The 24743-nt window shown below is 41.9% G+C and overlaps 1 protein-coding gene across 7 annotated transcripts in view; it reads right to left on the bottom strand.

Moving 5' to 3' along the window:
• The window catches only part of RNF38 (ring finger protein 38), a 129584-nt gene that overhangs the window by 31036 nt on the left and 73805 nt on the right, over positions 1 to 24743 (bottom strand). For 6 of the 7 annotated variants that reach the window (XR_008233657.1, XM_052778132.1, XM_052778133.1 and 3 more), the window contains one exon: positions 1593 to 1786. Coding sequence is in view for 6 of the 7 variants with exons in the window: in XM_052778132.1 (XP_052634092.1) it covers positions 1593 to 1786 (194 nt within the window). In the remaining variant the exon portion in view is untranslated. Of the gene's footprint in view, positions 1 to 1592; positions 1787 to 24122; positions 24635 to 24743 lie in introns of those variants that run through there. The other variant, XM_052778135.1, reaches the window with a different exon arrangement.

The following is a 24743-nucleotide window of genomic DNA, read 5'->3' as shown; positions in this document are numbered from 1 at the left end:
AAGCAGGTGTTATTACCCAAGAGCAGGTGAGGTGGCCCTAGAAAGAGTACTGCTTTGTGTCCCCAGTGCTGCAGCCCACCTAACAACTCTTGTCTGACTGAAGATGGCTCTGCACTGAGGTGTCTCTCTACTGGCAGCACAGTTTACTTGCAAGCCACAGGCCACTACCTTGGTTAACACCTGACTGCACTTGAATGTCAGGCACTTGTCCCAGGCACATTCATCTCCTACACCTCCCATTCTTCTCCTTCATCCCCCAGTATATCCAAACAGTCTAGATTCAGTATCTGGCCTTTAGCTTGTTAGGCACTCTACTTACTCTGGAGGAGATGTTAATGAAGACTGCAAAGAAATCTGTGTGGGCTAGCTGGGCACCAAACAAAAATGGCCAAATGCAGCATATTCTAGGCACCTCTGTTCAAACCATTTTAAGGTAAAAAACACTTTGTGGACCAAATGCCTCTGTAGAGCATCCCTGTACCAAATTGTACAAAAGGCCTAATTTTCTGTCTTCACAATAACCCTGCAAATTCAAAATTCAACCTCTTTCTTAAGTTTAACAAGCTGTTCCGAGAGCTGTGTATTTTGAATGCCACTGACTGAAAGCTTTCAGATTCATGGATCTGAAGCAATGATACAAAACTAGCATTTTTTCAAGTCTCTTGCCTTGAAACTACACCTGACTGATCATGGTTCACAAATTTGATTTGTGGAATCAGAAAAAAACCAGTTATATATTTTTTAAGTCTAATATTTTACATTAATGAAAAAGCAGACACTGCAATTTTAGTACAAACCAAGCCACAATAGTTCCCAGAAGCAAACAGAGGAACAGCGTGTTTTAACTTGCATTAGATGACTCAGCAGTTTTGAGGCAGAATGTGAGGCAATGAAAGCTTGTGTTTTGGATAATTAGTTTAACTAGAATAGTAATGAAGTCTGTGGTTTTATGCCCTTCTATACTACCATCCACCCAAGTACCAGTTCGATGTGGTCATCCCATCTCTATTATTCCATGACCATTGGAACTTATTCCAAAATCTCTGCTTTGAGAGGTTAATGAGCCACAAGCTAAAACCAACATGAAAATCTAACTCCTATTACATGTGAATCACCCACCCCAGCAACCATGTGACACTATGCTAACCTCCTCACTCTCTCCAGCCTGTATCCCTCATCTTTATTTAGACTGTTTTTATGTATGAAAATAATTGTGACTGCAGTGCAAATTATGGTACTATATCTATAACTCTTAATATCTTTAAAAGTACCCCCATGAGAAAGGTTTTTTCTCACATTTTTCTAAATGCTTATTGCTCCACTGCAGAGTTAAAAAGAATCAGGCTCATAATTAAAAATGTTAATGAGCATGCCTTTCCCCGAGCTGACTATTCACACAAATTATGGGATGATGCACCAACCTGAATTACTTCCAGTAACTTTTCAGTTACAACTACAATAATTTACAGCTCAAAGGAAATGTTAACATTTTTACCATGTGTGATCTAGTCAGTGCTGCCTGAAATACACCTCCCTTGAGCTCAAATCAGGAAGAATAAGAAATTGTTCCCCAACCTACACAGCTTGCTTACCTCCTCCTGTTTCGTGCGGGTGTGTTGCATCGTTCCCCTGAGAAGTGGTGTTGGTTGGGCCGAACCAAAGGAGGCTGCCTATTTGATGTCATCTCCCATGGTCGCATTGGTGGTGATGGGGCTGGTGATGCTGCTGTATAGTCAAAGACTGAATGGGTAAGGCGTTGTCGCTTGGGACTGGGACTGTCTTCGCTCTGTGGCAGTGCAAAAACAAAACAAAACAAAAACAAACCCCACCTCCAGATGAGTGAATTACAATCCATACTTTAGTATTGCTTTGCAGCTAGCATTAAGAGTGACCTACTGAAGACTGCACTAAAACACTATGAAGTTTAAACACCTGCAAGTAGTTGCCTCTTATCTTTGTAACACAGACTTGCGATGGCTCCCTAACCTGTAAAAGAATTACTACTAAATTATATTTTAGCAGCATTAAAACATAAAAATTCTAACATCCATGCAAAACCGAAACTGTATCAGAAAAGACGATAACATGAAGAAAATAAGGCATAACCTATTTTACATCCCTCCTGCCCTACCATTTATAGGCTATAGAAGCATGAAAAGATGTATAAGCACAGTCTTCACAACAATGGAACCTGTACTTGTCAGTATGCAGATGTCATACAGAGCTTGTGCTCCACATCACATCCCTTTCCTATCACGTCTGTACTTACATAGCTAATCAGACATATGCTCTGTACTGCAGCCTGTTTTAATTCTGCTAGCTCAGCACAGAGGTACTACATTCTTCTACTTATTAGTATAATAATGGTCATTGAAAAGTACTTACACATAACCTGAAAAAAACCTAATCACCAATCTGGTTAAGTCCATGTACTTCACTGCAAGTAAGTAAGTAAAAGTCCCCTGTAAAATTCTGCAGGGACTACATAATGCCTAAAGTTTTCAGTGCTAGTGATACGAAGGCCATTCACTGCAAGTAATGTTCTCCCAATTGGCTCTGAAGACAAGTGACTGCATCTCCTCTTCATTGTGTGTCCATGCTATTGAATCATTAAATAGAGCTGTCATTCTTCTCAAAATTTCCCACACATCTCTGAATCCAGCAGCAAATGCAATAAATGTTCCTCCCCTTCACCCCACTATTCTGTCAAAATTCTAAGATGTCATGTTGTTAACAAGCATAACAACTGAGAATATAGAAAAATACAAGTTCTGCTCTAGAGCTCACCAACTGAACACACAAAACCTAAAAGCAACACATGAACGACTACACTGGATCCATCCCCGAGTCCAAACATCAGACAGACTTCTCTCACAGAACACTCCTGGTGCAAGCCAAATCGTAGTGTTTTGCTGCTCTCCAGCTTGTCCACTTACTCCATCACTTCTATTTCAGTGCACGACAGCATTATTTCAAATTTGCATTTAATTGCAGATGGCTGATACAGAGAAAACTGAATTTGTCTGCAATGGTTTTGTATTCCTAAACTGCCCCTCTCAGAGCCTGGTAATCCACAGATTGTTAGAGGTCTTATTTCATATTTACTTGTAGACTAGGCTATGGACCTCTTCTGATTCTTAGCTTTACAGGTGCCTATCATTTTCTGAACACTGACAGTTGCTTCTTGGTAGGTTACCATTGACATATAGCTTGTCCTCCAGTGTTCCTTCCAGTGCAAGCATGCTCTTTTTTTAACACCTGAAGTTTTGTCCAGGTGTTTAAGAGTAAAAAGGTATTCTTCATCTCTTTTGACTTGTGGCCATTTCATTCCTTTTCAGCCCCATGCTTTCAAATATTTTAACACAAATTGCAGTTTTCCCTGACTGTACCTTATCTCAAGCAGTCACTAGTAATGATTAAGGAAGGAAAAAGGTCAAAACCAAACCAAACCAACAAAGAGCCCCACAAAAAACCCCAACCCAACGAAAGCATAAACATAAAGTAAATGGGGGTGTCCATTTCTAATTCTACATCTGTTAGGTGTAGAACTATTAGCATGGTTTCCTTAGGGAAACAGGCTGATGATGCATGTATTTGCTTGTTGCTCAATCTCTTTTGAACTCCTTAACCAACTGCACTTGAATTTTTAAGAGAAAAATAGGTCAAAAGACAGCTATGCACCTGAAGGTTCATGAAAGTAGATGTCCAGGCAAAGGGTGACTCTTCCAGAAGGCTGCCTGCCCTCAGGAGCTTAACACCAAAAAACTGGAAGAGATACCTGAGAAGTGCCTTGAGAGTAAAGCTTCTGTGAAAATATGTATTTTGTTAGATTTCAGAGAATCTTGGCAAAGGACATATCATAAAGAAATTATGCTATATTTGTTCTGCCATTCAGAGTTACTTATTTGATCTGTTTTACTGTTGTGATAGAATGAGTCAGAGAGAAAGATGATCTGTGGCCCAAGCTGGAGCTTTCAGATAGCAGAATTTTTTACATCATGATGACTGAAGTCTATTCAAAGAGAAACACAGGTAATAAAAATGCAGGTAAATCAGGTATGCTGGGGTCTTGGGAGTGCAAAAGGAAAAGTCAAATGGAGGAAGGGAACACTGGGTTTAGTGAAGCTGGCAGAAAACAAAACACTGAAATAACAATATAACCACTGCTGTCCTGCTACATTCTATAGGTGCCTTTGGCTGGGGATCTCCCACTGCTACTGCCCTTATTGAAATCTGGCACCTTTCCCAAGCATTAACACTAATATAACCTGCCCCATAGAAAGCAGTCTACTTTGGAAAAACAGTTCTTTGATTATTTTTCCTTTTGTACGTGGAGTACACCACTTCAAAGACAGTGGAGATGCAAACTGCTAAGTAGTTAGCCTTCATCATCACTCCAAATTACTAACTCACACAGCTATTTCAAACTTTATAATAAGGGCTAATTGCCCCCTGCACTAAGCAACAGCATTTTCACTCGAAGTTGCTTCCCATTAGAAAGAAAATACAGATAAAATCAGTTTTGGACCTACATATAAGTATAGATTTAAAAGGTAATTATGTCTTCTTCTGTAGTGAAAAAGAAGTAACCTGAAGCTAAGCCAAACTTATTTGCAAACAGATGTCATAAAAAAACCCCAACAGAAATCTAAACTCAAAGACGACTTGGACTTTTGTCTTAGTTTTAATTAAGAAACCAATTCTCATGTGATCATTGTAGCAAGCTAATACTAGAATGTGGGTAATTACAGAGAGCTAATGGCAGACACGTATCCTGTATAATTTGTTTTCATGTCATTTTCAACAAGCATGTGGACTAACTAGATTATTGCCAGTATAGTTTTGCAATCTACATTATTATTGGTCATTAAGTTCAATACTTTATTTATGGAATATGATACTTTCAGCAACGATGGTAGCTCCCCAAGTCCCCAAACCACTCTAGTTGCATCTTGCTAATATTCAAAACATTCTCTGGGACTACTGCTGCTTTTTACAGCCATTATGCTATGTATTTTTCTCCTGCCCAACAGGCAACAAGAACAGAATGTCTGGTAGCTATCAAGAATGATGTATCTAGTTTTTAACTAACAAGGTAAAAGCACTACCTTATTTTAAATACTAATTCGACAAAAAGAGCATGATGAACAGAAATACAGATTACTCCATATTTAAAGGCAACAATACCAGAACAAAGGCATCAGATTGTTACTAGTAAAAGAAACAACTTATGTCAGTACACTAAAACCTACAATCTCATCCCTAAAAGTTGGCATTTCAGACATCTCCAGTGCAGTTTTGCCCTGCTCTCATCTGTGTACCCTATAAACTCTCACAGCGTAATGGTAACAAAGGCGATTAAAGAGTAAGCCCATTTGTAGAACATCCTTTAAAGGAAACATACTACTAAAAAAATTATAAAATTGTTTGTTATACTTCCATATATATTTCTTGCAGTAATTTGTTGTACGTTTTATCTAAATGTTGTTCTATTTCATTTGGGAAAGACTAGATATTTTCACCAACACAACAGCCTTTGAGGTGTTTCTTTTCCATTCCCCTTTTCCAGTCAAATTATAAAGATTGCACACACACACACACACAGATGATCAACCACCACAGAAGGGAATTATTACCAAAACAATTGCTGCCAATATCTGAAAATCACTCTATTTTCCAACCCTCTGCATACTCTCACTTAATGGCCCTGGGACGTACAACAAGAAACTACTCCATATCCTCAATCTCAATTTTAGGGAATAAACTACATCTATCTTGCAGCCCATGAAAACCTTTATTTTAAAAGTAAACCAATACTCAAAGAGTATTTTCAAGCAGAGCCTTTTCCTTAGAAGGTTTTACACAGTAAGTACAGTCTGATGGGCATACCCGATATAACCCTACCAGGCTGACTGGAAATCTGCAGCACGTTTCCTCTTCATGAATGCACAGTGAAAGACAATGACTTTTTCCCATGGTACAAACTGGTAAACATGGAACTTTATAAGCATTTCCTAATTTAACTACAGGCATCTAATGGGCTAGTAAACTGAGCATTTTGCTTATCCTACCTGCAAAGGATCTATACACTCCAACAACAGTGATCTGATTTACACTCCCACATTTCTAATACTCTGATCATACCTACAGTAACAGTAAATTCTTGGGCTGAACAGACAGTTGTGTCCAAATGCAGTGGCTTATTCATAGGCCAGGCCTAAGCCCATTTAATGCACATTATATAACTCAGGTCTAGTAAGCTCTGGAAGAGCTGTGCCCCATGACCCTAGAACCAAGAAAAAGAACATCACTTATGTGACTGGATGGAGTCTTTGAGGCCCATATGGTCTTGTAAGCATTACTGTCTTCTTCCATCTCACCCACAGAAAGCAGCAGAGGCAGAAGTTTAACTTAGGTGTGGCATTACGAGGTAGAGTTCACAAGCCAGTTCAGTGCAGAGCTATATTTAACTAACCTGTTGCTCTTGGAAGTGCACTGTGCAGCGTAGCTGAGATTATTTGTCATCAGGTGTCTCTGCACCACATCATGTCCTGGGTAATGCATTTTTTTCCAATGTCTAACTAGTCACCTAATCTGTCATTACTCTCAACAATGAAGAAATATGAAAGATGTCATATCTTCACCAGTCTGTTCCTTGCAAAACTTCATGAACACATCAACTAGCTCCAATGGAAATTGGTCAATGGCTAAAAAACAAAATTCTATTCTGACACCTTTTATGACAAAAAGTTAATATCTGGTAAAGGGGGAAGAAAGAAGTGGTTAATCCCACTGAAGAAAAGGTACATAAAATGACTGTTACATACTGTAATAAACACATGCTTACTGACCAATGACAAAAATGTACATGCAATTATAAACTACTCCAGGATGAGTATTAGAGACAGAGCTCTAGTCTTTACTGTAGTCTATATATCAGAGAAGTGGGACCACAAATCAAGCTGCAAAGAACACTAAAGTCTTGTTTCCAAACATGTTTTATTTCTGCTGCAAGACAACAGCAGTGTATTTCCACAGAATTATTGTACATTAATTCTCCTGTTAAAAAGTCCTCTGCATAAACCAGCTCATAGACTGAGAGGATTTTCCTGTATTTGTCTAGGATTTACAAGCATCTTTTAAGCTACCAAAAAAGAAAACACATTGATTTTTAACATCTTTTTAAAAAGCAATAATAAAATCAACAGATAAAGTAAATGCAACAAATATCCCACACCTGCATTTCAGTAAACATGTAATACTCTGTTCTTCTCAAAATCTTACCTAAATATCACTCAGAAGCAGTTCACACAGAACGTTTTCAGGGACAGTGAGGTCAGTAATATGATGTAACCAATGTAATGAATTGTAACAATTATTACCTACTCGGATATTTTGACAGCCACAACCACTACAGTAACCAATTACCTCAAACTTTCAGTTTTCATTACCTCATGCCTTGAGGCATACACGTCACAGGCTACGTAGGTACATGTAGAGCGACGTAATGGACTGTTTTTATCAATTACCTAGATTATCCCTGAGAAGGTTTAAGTGTACAATGATGCCACAGATGTTTCTACATTAAAAGGTTGTGAATAATAAAGGTGGAAATTTTTTGAGGAAGCAAGCTTCATAACAAAACCATTTATTTAGAAGAGAAAGACATGCACCACCTCATGAAAAAAGATTTTTGAAAAAAATCAATGCTAGCATACTGGTATTATAACTTGGCAGTATTAAACAACTGCAATTTTCCAAGCAAGCAGAGTCTTCCTTTAGAAATCTACAGTTTTCCTGCATTCAGAATCGAAGCCCACAAGAGAAGCAGAAAACTGTACCAAAACATCCTCTACTCTTCAATTTTTACATTAATGATAAAATGTAACTAATACTTATTATTATGAACAAGGAAATAGTGTTTTATCTGTTGGCTTCTGTGTGTGACTGGGGTACTAATTAGAATACTGTTCTTACCTACCTACAACTGCATTTCATCCACCTTTACTGTGTGAAAAAGTTAGGTTTAATCTGATAGCAAATGAAAGACAACATAGGCCACAAAAGCTGAAGCATTAATTACACCATCTTTCTCTATGTGCTGCCAGGCACCAAAGACAAAGTAGATTCCTTTAGAGAGATAAATTAATCTTAGGTCTGTTTCCCCAGTCCTTGTCGGCAGTCTGCCAACTATTTACAAAAGCCAGCTATCTAGATCTGCAAGCAAATTTTGGTTAAAACACTTTCACAGAAACACTGCATAGTATGTCATTTCCAGAGCTAAGTTGTCAGCCTGATTAATACCAAAATTATCAGTCCCCTCCAATGCACTTTCAAAGACCATTTTGTTTCCTCTGCCAACTCCAAAAAAAGCACTTCCTTCCCACGTTTGGTCCACATATATATTAACTGTGTAAGAAATAAGGTTTGATCTTTATCTATCTATTGTCAGCCTAAGGAAGTACTTTGGAGAAAGGTACTTGTAGTTAACAATGAGTAACAAGACTAGTTAGTTATACTACTTGCTGTTCTAGTGTATTGAGAAGTCATCACTATGCTAACACATCTCATAATTTTTCATCATGGTGACAGAGCTCTTGAACCCCTGCACACTGAAGACTGTAAATATAAACATCAGATACCAAAGCAATAAAGGAAGAAAATCTTTCTTTGAACAGCAAGGAAAAGAAACTTAAGGGATGTTATGTGAGGAGTGGGCACCTCCTCTGGTCCCAGGAATTCCTCCTGCCCAGTCCAGTGCACCCAGGGAGCAGGGGGGTGGTGCTGTCTCCATCCCAGGCTGAGGGTCACAGCTGCTGCTTTCCTGTTTGCACGTTCAACCAGTAGTAAAACTGAGCATGTATCCCAGGGACACAGCACACACAGGGCATTGACATGGCTGGTCACACGCACTGCCACAGATGAGGCACTGCCTTCAACAGTACCCACATACAGGATGCACATAAATACAAGCACTGACAGCCAAGCCCCCTTCTGCTCATGGTCTGGCAAAGATGGAAGGTCACTAGTGCAGCACATACACAACAGTCTCCAGGTTCAGAAGCACATGCCCGTTTGTGGATATCCCAAGTACTGTCACAGCCCCTCTGCCCACCTGGCACCCCTGCCCCAATCCCAGGCCCTGTTACCCACCCAATGGGTCCCCAACTTGCTGGCTGGTCCAGCTTGGTGGTCACTGCAGACAAACAGCACTCATACACCTGTCCCATAGGCATGCCACACTTGCAGGTCCCCCAAAACCAGGACGGACCTTTGGTCTGCCTGACACCCCAGTCTGGTCCCAAGGCCCAGCTTGCCAGCTGGTCCAGCTTGAAGATGGCCAGCAAATACAAACACCCCCCCCCCCCGCCCCTCCCCATGCACCGCAGCTTTGGGGAAGATAGAGACACTCATTCTCCACCAGCAGCTGGCACCAGGCAGACAGGCTGAGACCTGAGGTCCCACTCCTGCCATCGACACTGAGACCCTCAATCACCCTGGTCCCCCTAGTAGCTTGCTTTGGGGACACACACCATTCCTCCTCCAGTGGCTGGCAGCCAGGACACTCACCCACCCCAGTAGCTGGTACTTAGACCCCACTTGCTCCAGTAACTGATGTAGGCCACGGGTGCGCACATCCCTGGTCTGACTCCAGTAGCTGGCACCCAGTCCACTCAGACCAGTTCCCTCAGTAGCTGGCACTATGGATATAAAGTCTGTAGGAGAACAACAAGATAATCCAGAGAGCTACAGCCCCTCCAACTCCTGACACTGAGACCCCCACTTACTTCCATTGCTGGCACTGCAGACCTGGTGGTGCCTAGACCTGCAGTGAGACTCCAGTTGCTGGCCGAGTCTCCACTCAAGCTGGTCTCACTTAAGTCTCTACAGCACCCACACACACGGGATAGAGAGTGAGATTACACAGAGAGATAGTTACGAGAAGATCTAGTAAGATAGGACAGGCTGCAGTGATCAGGCACAGAGCTCGGCCAGACAAGCATAGACTGGCCACAGTTTACATGATTGGCCCCTTTTCTGCCTGGCCCCATTTTGTCTCTTCCCGACTCCCTTCCCCTTCACATTGCCTCCTTGGCTGGCATGGTCCCACTGACGCTCAGGTTTGCATCTTTACCACTCACAAAGTCCTTGTTAGCATGCAGTTTCTCGATAGCCCATCAGTTACTGTGACTGACCAGGATTGTTTCTTGTCTTTGTCTCCATTAAGTTTGTCTGGTAGGTTTGTGTCTCTGTGTATTTTGTTTATGGCTTCCCCCTTTTCCTTATAATCCCATTTGAAAAGGTCTTTGATCAAACAATCTTTCTGAAATAAACATTGCCACATTCCACATAGCCTCATCAATTAGTGACTGACCAGGTTTGGTCCTTGTTACTGCCTCCCTTACTTTTTGTTGGTCAGGTTTGTGTCTCAGAATGTTCCTATTTATTCCCCCTTTTCTTATTATCCCCTTTTGGCACTGAAAAGGTCCTTGACCAGACACACGCGACCTGATGCTCTCTCCTTTCACATGCCGTTACAGAAATCACACAACTCTTCCACTAATGATACACAGAAAAACTTTAAGGATACTGTCAGACACTACAGTCCAGGAAGAGTGAGATGAAGACTGCCTCTGGAAACAGTAAAAACTATGGAGAATATGGGAAAAAAACCAACAGCCCCTCACCCCTTGTCCTAAACAAGAATATTTAACAAAAATGAAAAGGGTGCATATAGGGTGTGAGAAGACTGTGACAGTAAACCAGGATAGTTCGCCTCCCCCATCCAAGTATGTAGAGTCCAGAGCACATTGTATCTCATTGTCACAGTAACCCAGGATCCTTTGCTCCCACATCTGCACCTACTTTTACACAGGTGGCAAGTATGCAGTCAGCTGTGGATCTTGGAATACGAACAACAGCAGCTGCACTACACTAGTGAGGTTGCTAATGAGCAAAACAGGACATTGCATATGTATGATATGTTGATCGGCCAAGTTTTATTATCCACCCCTGCAGTGCTTTCCCTTGAGCTTCACTCCTGAGCAGGGCTCCGCTGCTGTTGGGTCCCCATTTGATGGAATTGGTGTCCTGGGGCTCCCACTGTGGTAACGCTAGGCTTTCATTAAAGCCAAAGCTTTCACTTGCTGAGTGTTGTGGCTCGCCCCGAGGGATCTGCACCTACCTTTTGCATAACAGTGGGGAAAAAAGAAACAGGAGGAAAAAAGTGTGATTGTATTAACTTGTAAGCTGACAGATGAAAAGCTGTTGGGGTTTACACATAAAGCTTGACATTTCCCTTAAATATACTCTTAAAATTCTAGCTCTAAATAAATCTAGAAAGGAGCTACTAAAAAGAAGCAAATACGTGCAATAAATTAAGAGCCCTGTGCCACAAGTAGCAAAAAAGTTACAGATTTTATGGAAAGATGGACTATTCCCAAGCCTAATTGCTGCACTTTTTCCATGACAAAATAAACAAAGATTATCCAGTTGGACACAGGGCTTCATGACAAAGGACTTGTCTATGTATAAAGATTTGCCAGCAGAATCATACTGCGATGACACACAGCTTTTACTAGCAAAAGCTCTTTAGAAGAACTTTAGCTGACAGAATAAACATCAGCAATAAGAATCTTTTGCCAGTATAACTGGGTTTGCCCAAAGAATTTTGCTGGCTTAGTCTCATTGGTTAATGTAGTGATCTTTTACATCCTGCCAACTGTGTGCAAGTCCAGCAAGAGCACAAAACACTGCTTGCTCAACTTCCACAGTGTTACGTGGGCTTCAGAACCTCTGCTTCAACCCACCAGCATTCACATCACATTCTGCCTGTTCTCATGAATAAGAGAACGTCTGGAACAGACACCATGACTTCTCTGGTAAAAGTGGAAAATTTTATGATTGTTGATAATGAGTATGATCTGGTACAACAAAATGGTAAAGTGGAGGTAAAGTGGGTACCTGGTAAGAAAATAAAAATTCTAACATTGCTGTCCACAGCCTGCATCCTCCAGGCACCAAATTCAAACCCCAGAATGTAAACATTCAAGACAACTGCTTTAAATAATGCATCAGATCTTTTCTAAGTCCCATACAGATTTTACTGAAAAACATCACTTCCATTAATATTCAGAGCCATTTCTTTCTAGCCAAGCTTTGATGTCAGAGTTGTGACCAGGAGACAACTTGGAAACATGGCTGGCTGGGCACATACAACTTCCTGATGAAGGAACGCTAAGGTAATCTGAATTTAGTCTAATGAAAAATTGGTAAAGAAATACAGTCCTTTCCAAATCTGAAAGCTGGCTCAAACCAGGTGGCTGAAAGGAAGGCCAAAATGAGCCAATCTGTGGCGTAGGTTCAAAAGTCCTCTGAGATAGTACCTGGAGACCTGTGTCCAGTTCTGGGCTCCCCAGCACAAGACAAACATGGACACGCTGGAAGAATCCAACAAAGGGCCACAAAGATGATTAATCAATTAGAGCATCTCTCCTATGAGGAAAGGCTGAGAGAGCTGGGACTGTTCAGCCTGCAGAAAAGAAGGCTCAGGGGGGATCTCATCAATGCATACAAACAGCTGAAGGCAGGCTGCAAGGAGCACAGAGCCAGACTCTTTTCAGTGGTGCCCAGTGATAGGACAAGAGGCAGTGGGCACAAACTGAAACACAGGAGGCTCCGTCTAAACATCAGGAAACTCTTCTTTACCATGAGGGTGACTGAGCACTGGCACAGGTTGCCCAGACAGGTGGTGGAGTCTCCCTCCTTGGAGATATTCAAAAGCTGCCTGGACATGGTCCTGGCCAACCGGCTTTAGGTGGCCCTGCTTGAGCACGGGGGGTTGGACCAGATGACCTGCAGAGGTCCCTTCCCACCTCAGCCAGTCTGTGATTCTGCAACAGCACAACAGAAAGCAGTAACTGATTTTCACTCTATGCTAAACACTAGGCTTTCAGAAGCGTTCTCCTGTGAAAGAAGCAAAGTGCAACTCAAATAGTACTTTGGGGTAGAGCTCCAAGCGCTACCCTTGAGACACAAAGTACGCCTGTGAGCATGCTCCCCACTGAACGCCAGATACATCGGAGTATTTAAAATGGGATACCACTTCCCTCTGCACTTCAGAAGAAACTGCCAAGAATTAAGAAAATCAATATAGAACTAGTACTTGGGATGCAAATTCCACAAACAGAGATCAAGAAACACTAAGCATGACATTAACTGTTCCTATGGCTATAGCAAAGTGTACAGAAAAAACGTGGTTGAGAAGAAAACCCCTCTTCACACCCTCTCTGTGGAATTAGAGAGAAAATTCTCTTTCAATTCTTAGAGACAGAAGAGTCCTTAGTAAGGCACATCATTCTGAAAGGAAGCCTACAATGTTGTCTTGAACTTGCTTTTGAAATATCACCATGTGGTAAGAAAAAAACTAGTAACTGCATTTTAAAATGGAAACCAACTTACAATAACAATGTCAGGTTGCCAGTATAAAATTTGCTGTAGCAGGTTTACATGTATCAGGTTTCTTAATAATTTCTGTGAATTAAAGATAGGGAAACAGCAAAAATTTACACAGTATTTAGTAAAAGGAACATAATTTGTAGAATAAGTGGAACACTACCAGACATAGTATAAAGAGGATAGAAGCCCATCTAATTTTTCTGTTTCAAAGCTATAATGGTATATATATATCAATTAGACTGTTTCTGTACCAAGAACACTCATCAGTAATCTTTCTGGGCCATCCATAATTCACTCACGCTTAATAGGATTAATTCATTATTTACTGATGGCAAGCACAATGGCCAATATTGTTCTTCAGCAACCAAAACTGACACTGAAACCTCCATGCGAAGTGTTTCTGCAAAAGATTTGAGGCATGCAATAGCAACTTACATACAAACAGCATAGAATATATTCCATCAAATGCATCTCTTCATTCTACTTATGATGAAAACACATTAATAACCTGAATATTTAATTTTTTGTTTAATTGACTGGCTGACAGCCATTTCCAGGGTTTTCTCTGTATTAGTTCCTTCTCTGAAATGCAATTCTCATTTAACCAAGTGTTTAGGATACACAAGAAACAACATTAAGAGATGACTAAGCCTAAAATTCTTAAGTTTCACACAGTAAATACTTTAAACAGTCTTAAGAATTTGATTCTTAGGTGTCAGTTTCTCATACCAAATGCTGGAATATTTCTTTGCTGCATGTGAATTTAAAAAGCACAACATAAAAAAAAAGTAAGAATCTTAGCGTCCTATTTGGCACATTGCAACACTCTCAATAGCAAGAAGAAAAGAAGCAAACTGTGTTTAGCAGGACTACACCTTTCACATTTTCAAGTTCTACTGCTCATACAAAAAGGAAAGTGCAACCCACATATCACATCTGAAGCATCTCCTTTTCTAATACTGAAGCAGGTTTAAGAATCAAGGAAACACACAGTCATCTCAAAGTTCTTCAAGCTGAATTTATTAGTATTTGCTATTGCTTGCAGTATTTGCTACACGCAAACAAGAATCCTTTGAAATATGAAAAGATTTTGCAATCATTTTTCAGAGAGATGAATCAAAGCAATTTCAATGCTGCTAAACTCACAAAAAAGGTAGTATTTATTTTTACATCACATCAAGGTGTTTTTTCTGAATAGGGATCGTTACCTCTCATAATTCAAAACACCAACCAAACTTCAGTAAGGGAAAAAAACTCAGCTATACCTCACTCTCTAATTAAGAATAAAGTTGTTAGAAAAATATTAATTTTACTTTAAAATCCCAGTTTATGGTCTCAATTTTGAACTCAACTTTGTCAATGGAAAACAATTTGTGCTGTTTCTGCAGATGTTTCCTGCAGTTAACACACGATGGCAGCAAGCAAAACCCATTACATACATTTAGCATCTCACTGAATATTTGTAAGCTTTCTTTCTTAAAACTGGAACATTTAAAAATAAAACAACAAATAAAACCCCAACACATAGTACTTGTATCCAGTAAGATTTTTTTTTTATATTTTCAGTTTATAATTTCCTACCAGTTCATCTCCAAATTGCCTACCAAGATCTGAATTAAAGCGTCCATGTTTTGACATCAACACCACCTAACACAACACAGAAAGTGCCATTTCAGGAGATGGTGTTAACAGCAGCTTCTTAGCATACACAGAGTCCTGAACTCCTATTTTGGTATGTAAATAAAACAGAAGATAAGTTTTTAATTAAAATCACAAATTTGTAGCTACAGAAAGAAGCTGATTTCCCTATATATAAGGCCGAAACACATTTAACTTTGTGTGTGTACCATTAAAATACGTTGATTACTATAAAGAAATTACTTCAAATGTCATAAAACATACTGAAATTGATATACTTAAAATGATGTCAGGGCAAGAGGAAAGTGGTGAAATCAAGACAAGGTGTTCAGATATAGCCACATTTCAAAAAGATCAAGTTTTCAATTTTAAAAATAATTCTACTCTTTCAGCTGATGGGACAAGAAGTCTGAAGAGAAGCCTGGCTCAAAGCTGTCTTCATACCAAGGTCTTTTCTATGTATAGTTTGAATGTACAGTATGTATTCACTATTGACTTTTCCATTTAGGCACGTGAACTAACATACAGGTACATCAACAGAGACAGGGTAATTAGACCATTATAGAACAAATCACACTCCTTCTATTTAAAGAACTTTTTCCCCACATTAAACTATATATATGTGTAAACAAGCATGCACACACATACATAAAACACGATATAAGTAAATGGACAAGGTAGCATTTGAGCACTGAAGACTGAAACTTCTTATTCGGGTAAATTAATGTTACGCTCACCGTATTTGTTGACAAAGAGTTAAAGAATATCCAAACACTGAACTAAGGCATACTGCTACCTAAGCACTCGAACTAGTATTTACAGAGGCATGAGCCAATTTTTGACAGAAGACTGTATTTTAACCAGCAATTAACATAGATGATTTAAATCAATCCTCCCAAAACTTCAGCCCCCAAAGAGATTACATTTACACTGATACGTTACTTACGCTACTGTAACTGGTGTCCTTACCACAACGGTCACAAAGGCAAGTCAGCACTAGAAATTTGTTCCTAGGAAGAGGACTACTGGCATAATACCTCAACACATATTGTGGTAGAGCACATTCACATTTGGCTGCCTTCACTGGCTTTGCCTGTCATCACAACACTGAGCTGCGTTAGCAAAAGATGTATGTCTCTGCTCAGCACACCATACTGTTAAAAATTTCTGTGTATAATGCAGTATTATGTCTTCTGAGAAACTGAGGGAAGTCAGGACCTAATGTCTTCAGGAATGTACCGCAGTTTACTCTCCACATTCTTCCAGTCTCTCCATATTGCTAGAAGTTTGAAGCCTCAACAAGTACTCTTAATCCATTTTAGAAACTACACAATGAATCCACAAAACAACCTACCTACCTAATTGGTACGGCCAAACTGTCATGTTCTTCAACATACTGCAACATATACACACTGGTATTAGTGCAAAAAAAAAGTTGCCGTAAAACTTACAGAATTGTACTTAAACACAGGCCTGAAAATTCAAAGAGGGCCGAGATACTTAATTCTAAGAATAAGGCATTCTAAGTTCTACCTTTTTCAATTTCCTTCTTCTCTGGGGAGATCCCACAGAACAAGGGAGAAAACACATCCCAAATGGCACAGTACAACTGCAGCTGCATGCTATTTAGTTGCCAGCTGGGATTAAACCACAACAAGTATGTAACTGTCACAGAAGTCTCCAACACCAAAGTGTCAAGGCTCCTCTCACACTGTGTTTTCAGTTCTCTGCTTCTCCCATTTCTGACACTTAGTTTGTTCTTTCCTTCTTCCAGGCCATTTTCCACATAAAAGGAAATTTTCACAGCTGAAACAAATACAAAGGCTTTACTTTGTCAGTCATACAGTTTGGGACAAGTAAACTCTCTGTATCACCTACAAATGGCTGAACACAATGGTATGCCCACTGAGCATAACGTTACGGTTGGCATCTTGTTAACCAATTTCTTGTTAAAATTGATTTATTTACAGTGCAGAACGCTTTTACAGTTTTACTATTTACAGTGCTTATACACTACAGAACCACCCTTAACAACAGTACAAATCTAGGATTCCATTTAAGTGGTTGTTTACTTGAAGTTTAGTAAAGCCTTTGACACCACTTCCCACAGCATTCTCCTGGAGAAACTGGCTGCTCACAGCTTGCTGTGCACTCTTTGCTGGGTAAACAACTGGCTGGATGGCTAGGCCCAAAGAGTTGTGGTGAATGGAGTTCAATCCAGTTGGTGGCCGGTCACAAGTGGAGCTCCCCAGGACTCAGTATTGCGGCCAGTTCTGTTTAACATCTTTATCAATGATCTAGACGAGAGGATCAAATCCTCAGTAAGTTTGCAGATGACACCAAGCTGGGCGGGAGTGTTGATCTGCTTGAGGGTAGGAAGGCTCTACAGAGGGATCTGGACAGTCTGGATTGATGGGCCGAGGCCAGTTTTGAGAGATTGAACAAGGCCAAGTGCCAGGTCCTGCACCTGGGTTGTAACAACCCCAGGCAACGCCACAGGCTTGGGGAAGAGTGGCTGAAAAGCTGCCCGGTGGAAAAGGACCTGGGGGTGTTCGTCGGCAGCTGGCTGAATATGAGCCAGCAGTGTGCCCAGGTGGCCAAGAAGGCCAATAGCATCCTGGCTTGTGTCAGAAATAGTGTGGCCAGCGGGACTAGGCCTGACACTGGTGAGGCCACACCTCAAATACTGTGTTCAGTTTTGGGCCCCTATTGTGGTTTAAGCCCAGCCAGCAACAAAGCACCATGAAGCTGCTCACTCACTCCTCTCCCCCCGGCTCCAGTGGGATGAGGAAGAGAAAATATAAAGAAAAGCTGGTGGGTCGAGACAAGGACAGGGAGAGATCACTCACCACTTATTTTCACGGGCAAAAACCAGACTCAACTTGGGGGAAAACCAAGATCAATTTAATTTGTTACCATTCAAATCAAAACAAGGATAACAAGAAGTAAAACCAAATCTTAAAACAACTTCTCCCCACCCCTCCCTCCTTCTCAGCTCAACTCCACTCCCGATTTTCTCTACCTCCTCCCCACAGCAGCACAGGGGGACGGGGAATCGGGTTGGGGTCAGTTCATCACACATTGTCTCTGCTGCTCCTTCCTCCTCAGGGGGAGGACTCCTCACTCTTCCCCTGCTCCAGCGTGGGGTCCCTCCCACAGGAGACAGTCCTCCATGAACTTCTCCGGCATGAGTCCTTCCCACAGGCTGCAATTCTTCATGAACTGCTCCAGCGTTCCAGGGTCCTTTCCATGGGCTGCAGTCTTTCAGGCACAGACTGCTCCAGCGTAGGCTTTCCCATGGAGTCACAGCCATCTTCAGGGGCATCCCCTCGCTCTGGCATGGGGTCCTCCACAGGCTGCAAGTGGGCATCTGCTCCACCATTCACCTCCATGAGCTGGCGGGGACAGCCTGCCGTCTCACCATGGGCTGCAGGGGCATCCCCTCCTCCGGCGCACCTCCTCCTCCTCCTTCTTCACTGACCTTGCTGTCTGCAGGGGTGTTCCTCTCACATTCCAATCTCCTCCCCTGCTGCAGGTTCCACTTCTTAAAAACGTTACCCCAGAGGTGCTACCACTATTGCTGATAGGCTCGGTCTTGGCCAGAAGTGGATCCAACTTGGAGCCGGGGAAGCTTCTGGCAGCTTCTTGCAGGAGCCACCCCTGCAGCCCCTCCCCCACTACCAAAACCCTGCCACACAAACCCAAAACAGCCCCTCACTACAAGAAAGACACTGAGGTGCTAGAGGGTGTCCGAAGCAGAGCAACAAAGCTGGTGAAGGGTCTAGAGAACAGGTCTTAGGAGGAGCAGCTGATGGAACTGGGGTTGTTTAGTATGGAGGAAAGGAGGCTGAGGGGAGACCTTATCACTCTCTACAACTACCTGAAAGGAGGTTGTAGCGAGGTGGGTGTCGGTCTCCTTTCTCAAGTAATGAGTGAGATGATGAGAGGAAACAGTGTCAAATTGCACCATGGGAGGTTTAGATTGGATATTAGGAAAAATTTCTTTACTGAAAGGGTTGTCAAGCACTGGAACAGGCTGCCCAGGGAAGTGGTTGAGTCACCATCCCTGGAGGTATTTAAAAGATGTGTAAACACAGCACTTAAAGACATGGTTTAGTGGTGGACTTAACAGTGTTAGGTTAATAGTTGGACTTGGTGATCTTAAGGGTCTTTTCCAACCTAAATGATTCTACGATTCTTTTTAAAGCTCATCATATTTAGACTATGCACTACATATTACAGAGTACTTGTTTTAAACCTACACAGGCCATTTCATTTTCACTACCAGCTTATATAAGTTAATAGAGTTGCTTTAAAAAGCTTTGGAACAGAAAACAGTTCTCTGTTAGTTGGGATTTGAACACACCTTTTGCCCTCAGTAGCTCGTAGAACTTCATTTTTTGCATGTGTCAGACTCCCCACAGGCCCTGCGAACATATTAACTGCTGCAACAGTGGCTGGTTCCTCTGCCCCTACAAAATACACATATTGGGAGGCTGTCATCTGGACATGTATATAATCCTTATAATGGGATGTAAGGGGTAGAGAACTCAGTCCTCTTAATGTAAGTGACAAATTATAGGAGACACCAAAACCAAGAAAGAATTGATATTTTCTGGTAAGTTAACCTAAAAGGAATATGAGAAAACATTTCAGGTCCTCAGCTTCAAGAAACAGCTCACACTTGTGTAGATCTTTTCATTTACTTTAGAAAATAGGATTATTCTCATGCAAAGTCAGAGTAAGTTTTGTTAAAAAAAAAAACAAACCATGATACATATCAGATAACATGTGAAGGAAAAAAAGCCTTATTCCCCCAAATGCACTCAAATAAGCATGGTTTGCTGGCTGACTTCTCAAACTTCATCCCACATTTTTACTAAGAAGAAAAAAGACATGAGAATTTAAAGCATGCAAGAAATTCAGTGAGATATGTACTTCTTTTATACAGTCTCAAGCTCTGCCCTATGCTGAATGAAGTCACCATCACACCTATGAACTGTTAAGTCACATTTCAACAACAGAGTTGAAACTAAACATCCAGAGAATACAAACACTACACTAGGTCTCCGTATTTGAATTTGAGAAGAGTGCTCTGACTGTTCTCTGATACAGTAAGGAATCTGAGAATACAGAGAAAGAAAGCTTCACTTATGATCTCTAACCTATATTCGGTAGAGATTCACATACAAAATGACTAAATGCGTACTGGTCTTGCCAGGCTCTTTGTGTTCACATCTGAACATTTTTCTCAAATCCATATTCATCCACTTGGAACTTTGCTACTCATATCCACAAGTTCCTTCCACAACGTTACTTAAAATGAATACCTGCTCCTACTCTTTTATGTCTCCAACCTTTTCACTCCTCTCATTTTATATTCAGTTCCAATGTTTTCCCAACAGACTTACACACAGAGGACACCAAAACAAAAATGCCCTCCCTCAGTACTTGCCAACAAAATAGTTTTAAATGTCTTTGCAAGAGACTGATTCCTAAGAATCACATTTTGAAAATGCAGCTCATCAAAAATATTCAGCACATCACAGCTTTTTAAAAGAACAATCCCAACACAGATCATCTAAAGAACCTGAATAAGGAAGAAAAGTTCTTAATCTTTGTCTACAGAGAAGGCTATCTCAAAGTTCTCATGAAGACTGCCTAACAGAGCATATGCTCAGCACCACCATAAATTGTGCCATGAATGCTCTCATCCCTGCTCACACAATGATTTACTCTTACTGCAATATGAAAGAAAAATTTGGCCAGTTCTGTCAGAAACGAACAGAGCTAGCAAACACAGACCACAAGACCAAGATAAGAGGCTCTGGATAGAGGATAGGGTTGAGTTCATGCAATTGCCGAGCTTGCGTAGGAGAGAGGTGTTCACAGATTTCAGGGATAGGAACAAAACTGCAAGAATGACAAGATGAAAGGGCTACTTAAAGAGAAAACAAGCAAAATGCAGCATATGTAGTGGTGCTCACATGAAGTGCCACACTTTTTTTTATAGTATCTGAGGTCGTAGTGGGAAATACAAAAAGCAACGTTACTGCAAGTGAACCAGGAGGAGTAAAAATTTCTGGGACGGCAAATCTGAAATGTGCTCACTGAGAACCAGGAACTGTGGACACTAAAAAGAAAAAGTCTCTATTCTTCTAAGAGAAGAAGAGGAAAGGCACCAGTCTTTTTACAGCTGGAATGCCTATAGAAGCCACTAGGTGACGCAGATTTATACTGCTTAACTATTTTTCTATCAGATGAGGAACAGTTCCACTGCAATCCAGACAAACTGGTTGGACAGCAATCAACAAAATACTTGAGGTGCAAAAGGGCTTCCTTTCTTTCTTTTCCCTTCCCACCGTTTTTAAAGAGCTGCTGCTGCTAACATTTTACTGCCGTTGAAGACAAAAAAGCCCTAGCTTTCGCTGTTCTGACAAACAGAATCAGTAGAGGGCACCAAAAAGCAAAGGGAGTCTCAGTGATCTTTCAGAGAGCTTAGTAAAACAGGAAACTACCCACTCCCAAGTGAAGCTGCAGAGTAAAAACCATGAAAATCATCCTGATAAATCAGAGACCTAGACAAGCTTTGCCCACAACAGAATTTAAATATGCCATGTTAGATTATTTAACTTGATATAGACGCTTACATAGAGAAGAAAACCATAAGCTGTATTTCTGCATGAACTGGTTAAGTCAAACCTATCTTCCCAGAAGTTTCAAGAATCAGTCCTCCACAGTCAAAACAATTCTCTGACTAAAAATAGGAAAAAAAGAAATTTCACATCCTACCTGTACCCTTATTCCTACATTTCAAATCCCTCTGGGGAGAGGGGTGGGGGTGGTGGAGCTACATACAAAGACTAAGTCAGAAAACCTTTAGAAGTCTAAGCCTTGCTCTGTACAAAATCTCATTAGATTCACTAGGAATTTAGCCCACGTAGTTTCCATGGACAAACATGTACGACAGCTCTGAAACGCAACAAGACTACAATTTAAGTTTCAATTCAATAATAGGCCTGAAGAAGTAACTTATCTTCATAACTGCACCATTTTTTATACTCTAATAAAAGCTTGCATAGAGGCCTTTTAATTTTTAAAGGCTTTATTAAGAGAGTTGAAAAAGTAACTTGACTTCATCAACAATATCACTTTAAATCATATAAATTATCTCCTGTTATGTCAATAAACCATATTGAAAAAATGTATTTACATAAGCTGATGCATAAACTTCACAAATCACAATAGCACTGATGCCACTGATGTCAGCTTCCAAGCCAAACCATATCTTTCATAAAAAGAGAAGACAATTATATACTGTAACTCCCACACCACTGCAGGCAGAAAGCAAGGACTGATCAACTTGCAACTTCAATTTAGTATTTATTATACTTTTATTAAAAATATCGAAGTGAACCAGCAAATAAAGTTTAACCTGCTCTACAAGTCAGGGAGATGACAAAGGAAGTTTCATATAGGAGAATATTGAGATGCCTTATTTGTAAGACCCTTTTATTTATATACCACTTCTCTTCTTACAATTACCACTCTTAACAAGTACTATCTGCTGGTAACAAATCCCTGGAAACCTTCACACTGGTATTCTATGTAAGCATAGTTTTTTTTCCCTAGAGATTTGGTGATCAAAAACATTATCAACTTTCACTAACCATTATATCTGCCATGGCAGCTATTTGCTCTCCTGTCTCATACTTAATCCTCTAACGACTGCACCCTTCCTTTTTCTTACTGCACACATAAGTATCCATAGGGATTTTTTTCCCCTCTTTCTCAGAACAAGAAAGCCTCTAATACCACAGCTGCAGTACCCCCTTGAAGGGAAAAAAGGTTTGTATTTTTCATTCATGTAGTGCTATGAAGCAGTTAAGGAGGCTGTTGGGCCAATAAATAGCAAAATCCCCAGGATGTGGATAAATACCATAAATCTGGCAACTGAAAGCAAAGTAGTTGCCTCGGTGAATGGCATTTAAGAACAAGCATGTCAGCAACACCTAATCAAGTAGTAAGCAATACCTGAATAAGGCAGGCTATTAGTAGTGTCATTCATCTTACCATTCCAGCTGCCTCACTATACATTTGAAGAACTTATTAGAACATTATGCATTTGCTCCAAATACTGCTCTCAAAAATCCATTTCCAAATCCAAATGCTATACATTCATAAACATTCTCATGACTTAGAGTTCAATGAACTTCTGTGTAACTCATAAATAAATCAAATAACTTAAAATGGATGTCTCCAGAAAGCATCTTAACGCATAATCAGTTTTAAAATACAGTTCTTGAGGAAACAAGAAGCATCCTTCTGGTCTTAAGTATAAAAAAATCCCCTTCATTCTATACAGGACTAGGAATTAATTTATATATACGGAAAAATACTAACAGAATGCCCTAAAATGTATGCTTGCTAACATCGATGCTTCCATGAACAGTTGTTCTTTCTCAACTAACTTGAGAGGATTAAAGACACCTAGAAACTTCATTTTAGTTTGAGAATGGGGTGCTTCAGAAATATTTGCTAACTCCTTGCACGGAGCACATGGAACCTGCTTGTCGTCTCGGGAACACCACAAAGCAATTCAGTTCTGGAAAATCAGCTGATTTTTATGTTCCAGTTCTACCTTTTGCCAAAGCAGATAAAGCAATTTTAACAGGTTCAAATGCTTATGTTCCCCGAATTAACCTCGCCGAGGTCTCCTCCACCTTCCTTGCAGGCTGCTGCGGGCACACGGGGCCGCTCAGGCTTCCCTGCGGCGACCTCACGCCCAGGCCGCGCGGTCTCCTTCACCTTCTACCTTTACGATCAGCAGCCCAACAGAGCCGACTCCTGCACGAAGGCGCCCCGCGGCGCCCTCTGCCCTACTGCCGGAAGATCGCTCCCTTCCCCACCTCGGCTGCCGGGCTCAACGCTGCCGACACGGGGGCACCAGGCGGTGCCGGTGAGGCCCCACCCCGAGCGGGCCCACCCCCCTCCTGCACCCCTACCTGCCGTCCCCATGCCGCTACCTGGGGCCGCGGGGCACGGCGGGGCCGCGCCCCCGCCTCTTCCGCGCGCCCCGCAGTCACCGTCAAGGCTGCCGCGCCGCCTTCTGTCGTGTCGGCCGGGGGGGTCCGCTACTGCCACCCGGGCCGCGCCTCCACCGCCTGCCCGCGCGATCGCTTCCGGGAGCGTCGGCCCGGCGTCCCCCGCCCATCACAGGGCGAGTCCCCCGCGTGCCCCTCGGCCGTTCTGCCTCCGCGCCGCCGTCACTCGCTCCCGCGGCCCGCGACCGCCGCCGCCCGCCATGTTCCGCTCCTCCGGGATGCCGCAGCCCCGTGCGCACCCCGCCGTCGGCCGGTGACGTCACTCTTCAGCCGCCCCAGCCCCGCGGGGCGGAAGGCGCTAGCCCCGCCCCACAGGCAGCGACGCGGCGCGTTCTTTGTTTGCACCTGGGGGCGGCAGGGGGGTCGGCCCGCGTACGTCACCGCCACGGCCGGAAGACGAGGCGAGGCAGCCGACACACGCGCCGGCGGCGGCGGGACAACCCGGAACCCTTCAGCGCCTGCGCGCTGGCGTGAAAGCCGCTCTCCCTTTCCCCTGGTCAGCGGCCGGGGGCGGGGCTGCCCCGCCCCCTTTTAGTTTCGGTT

This window comes from Harpia harpyja, chromosome Z (genome assembly GCF_026419915.1).
Source record: "Harpia harpyja isolate bHarHar1 chromosome Z, bHarHar1 primary haplotype, whole genome shotgun sequence".
Taxonomy (NCBI): domain Eukaryota; kingdom Metazoa; phylum Chordata; class Aves; order Accipitriformes; family Accipitridae; genus Harpia; species Harpia harpyja.
Note: the sequence above shows the minus strand (reverse complement) of the source record. Positions and strands in the feature narration are given on the sequence as shown.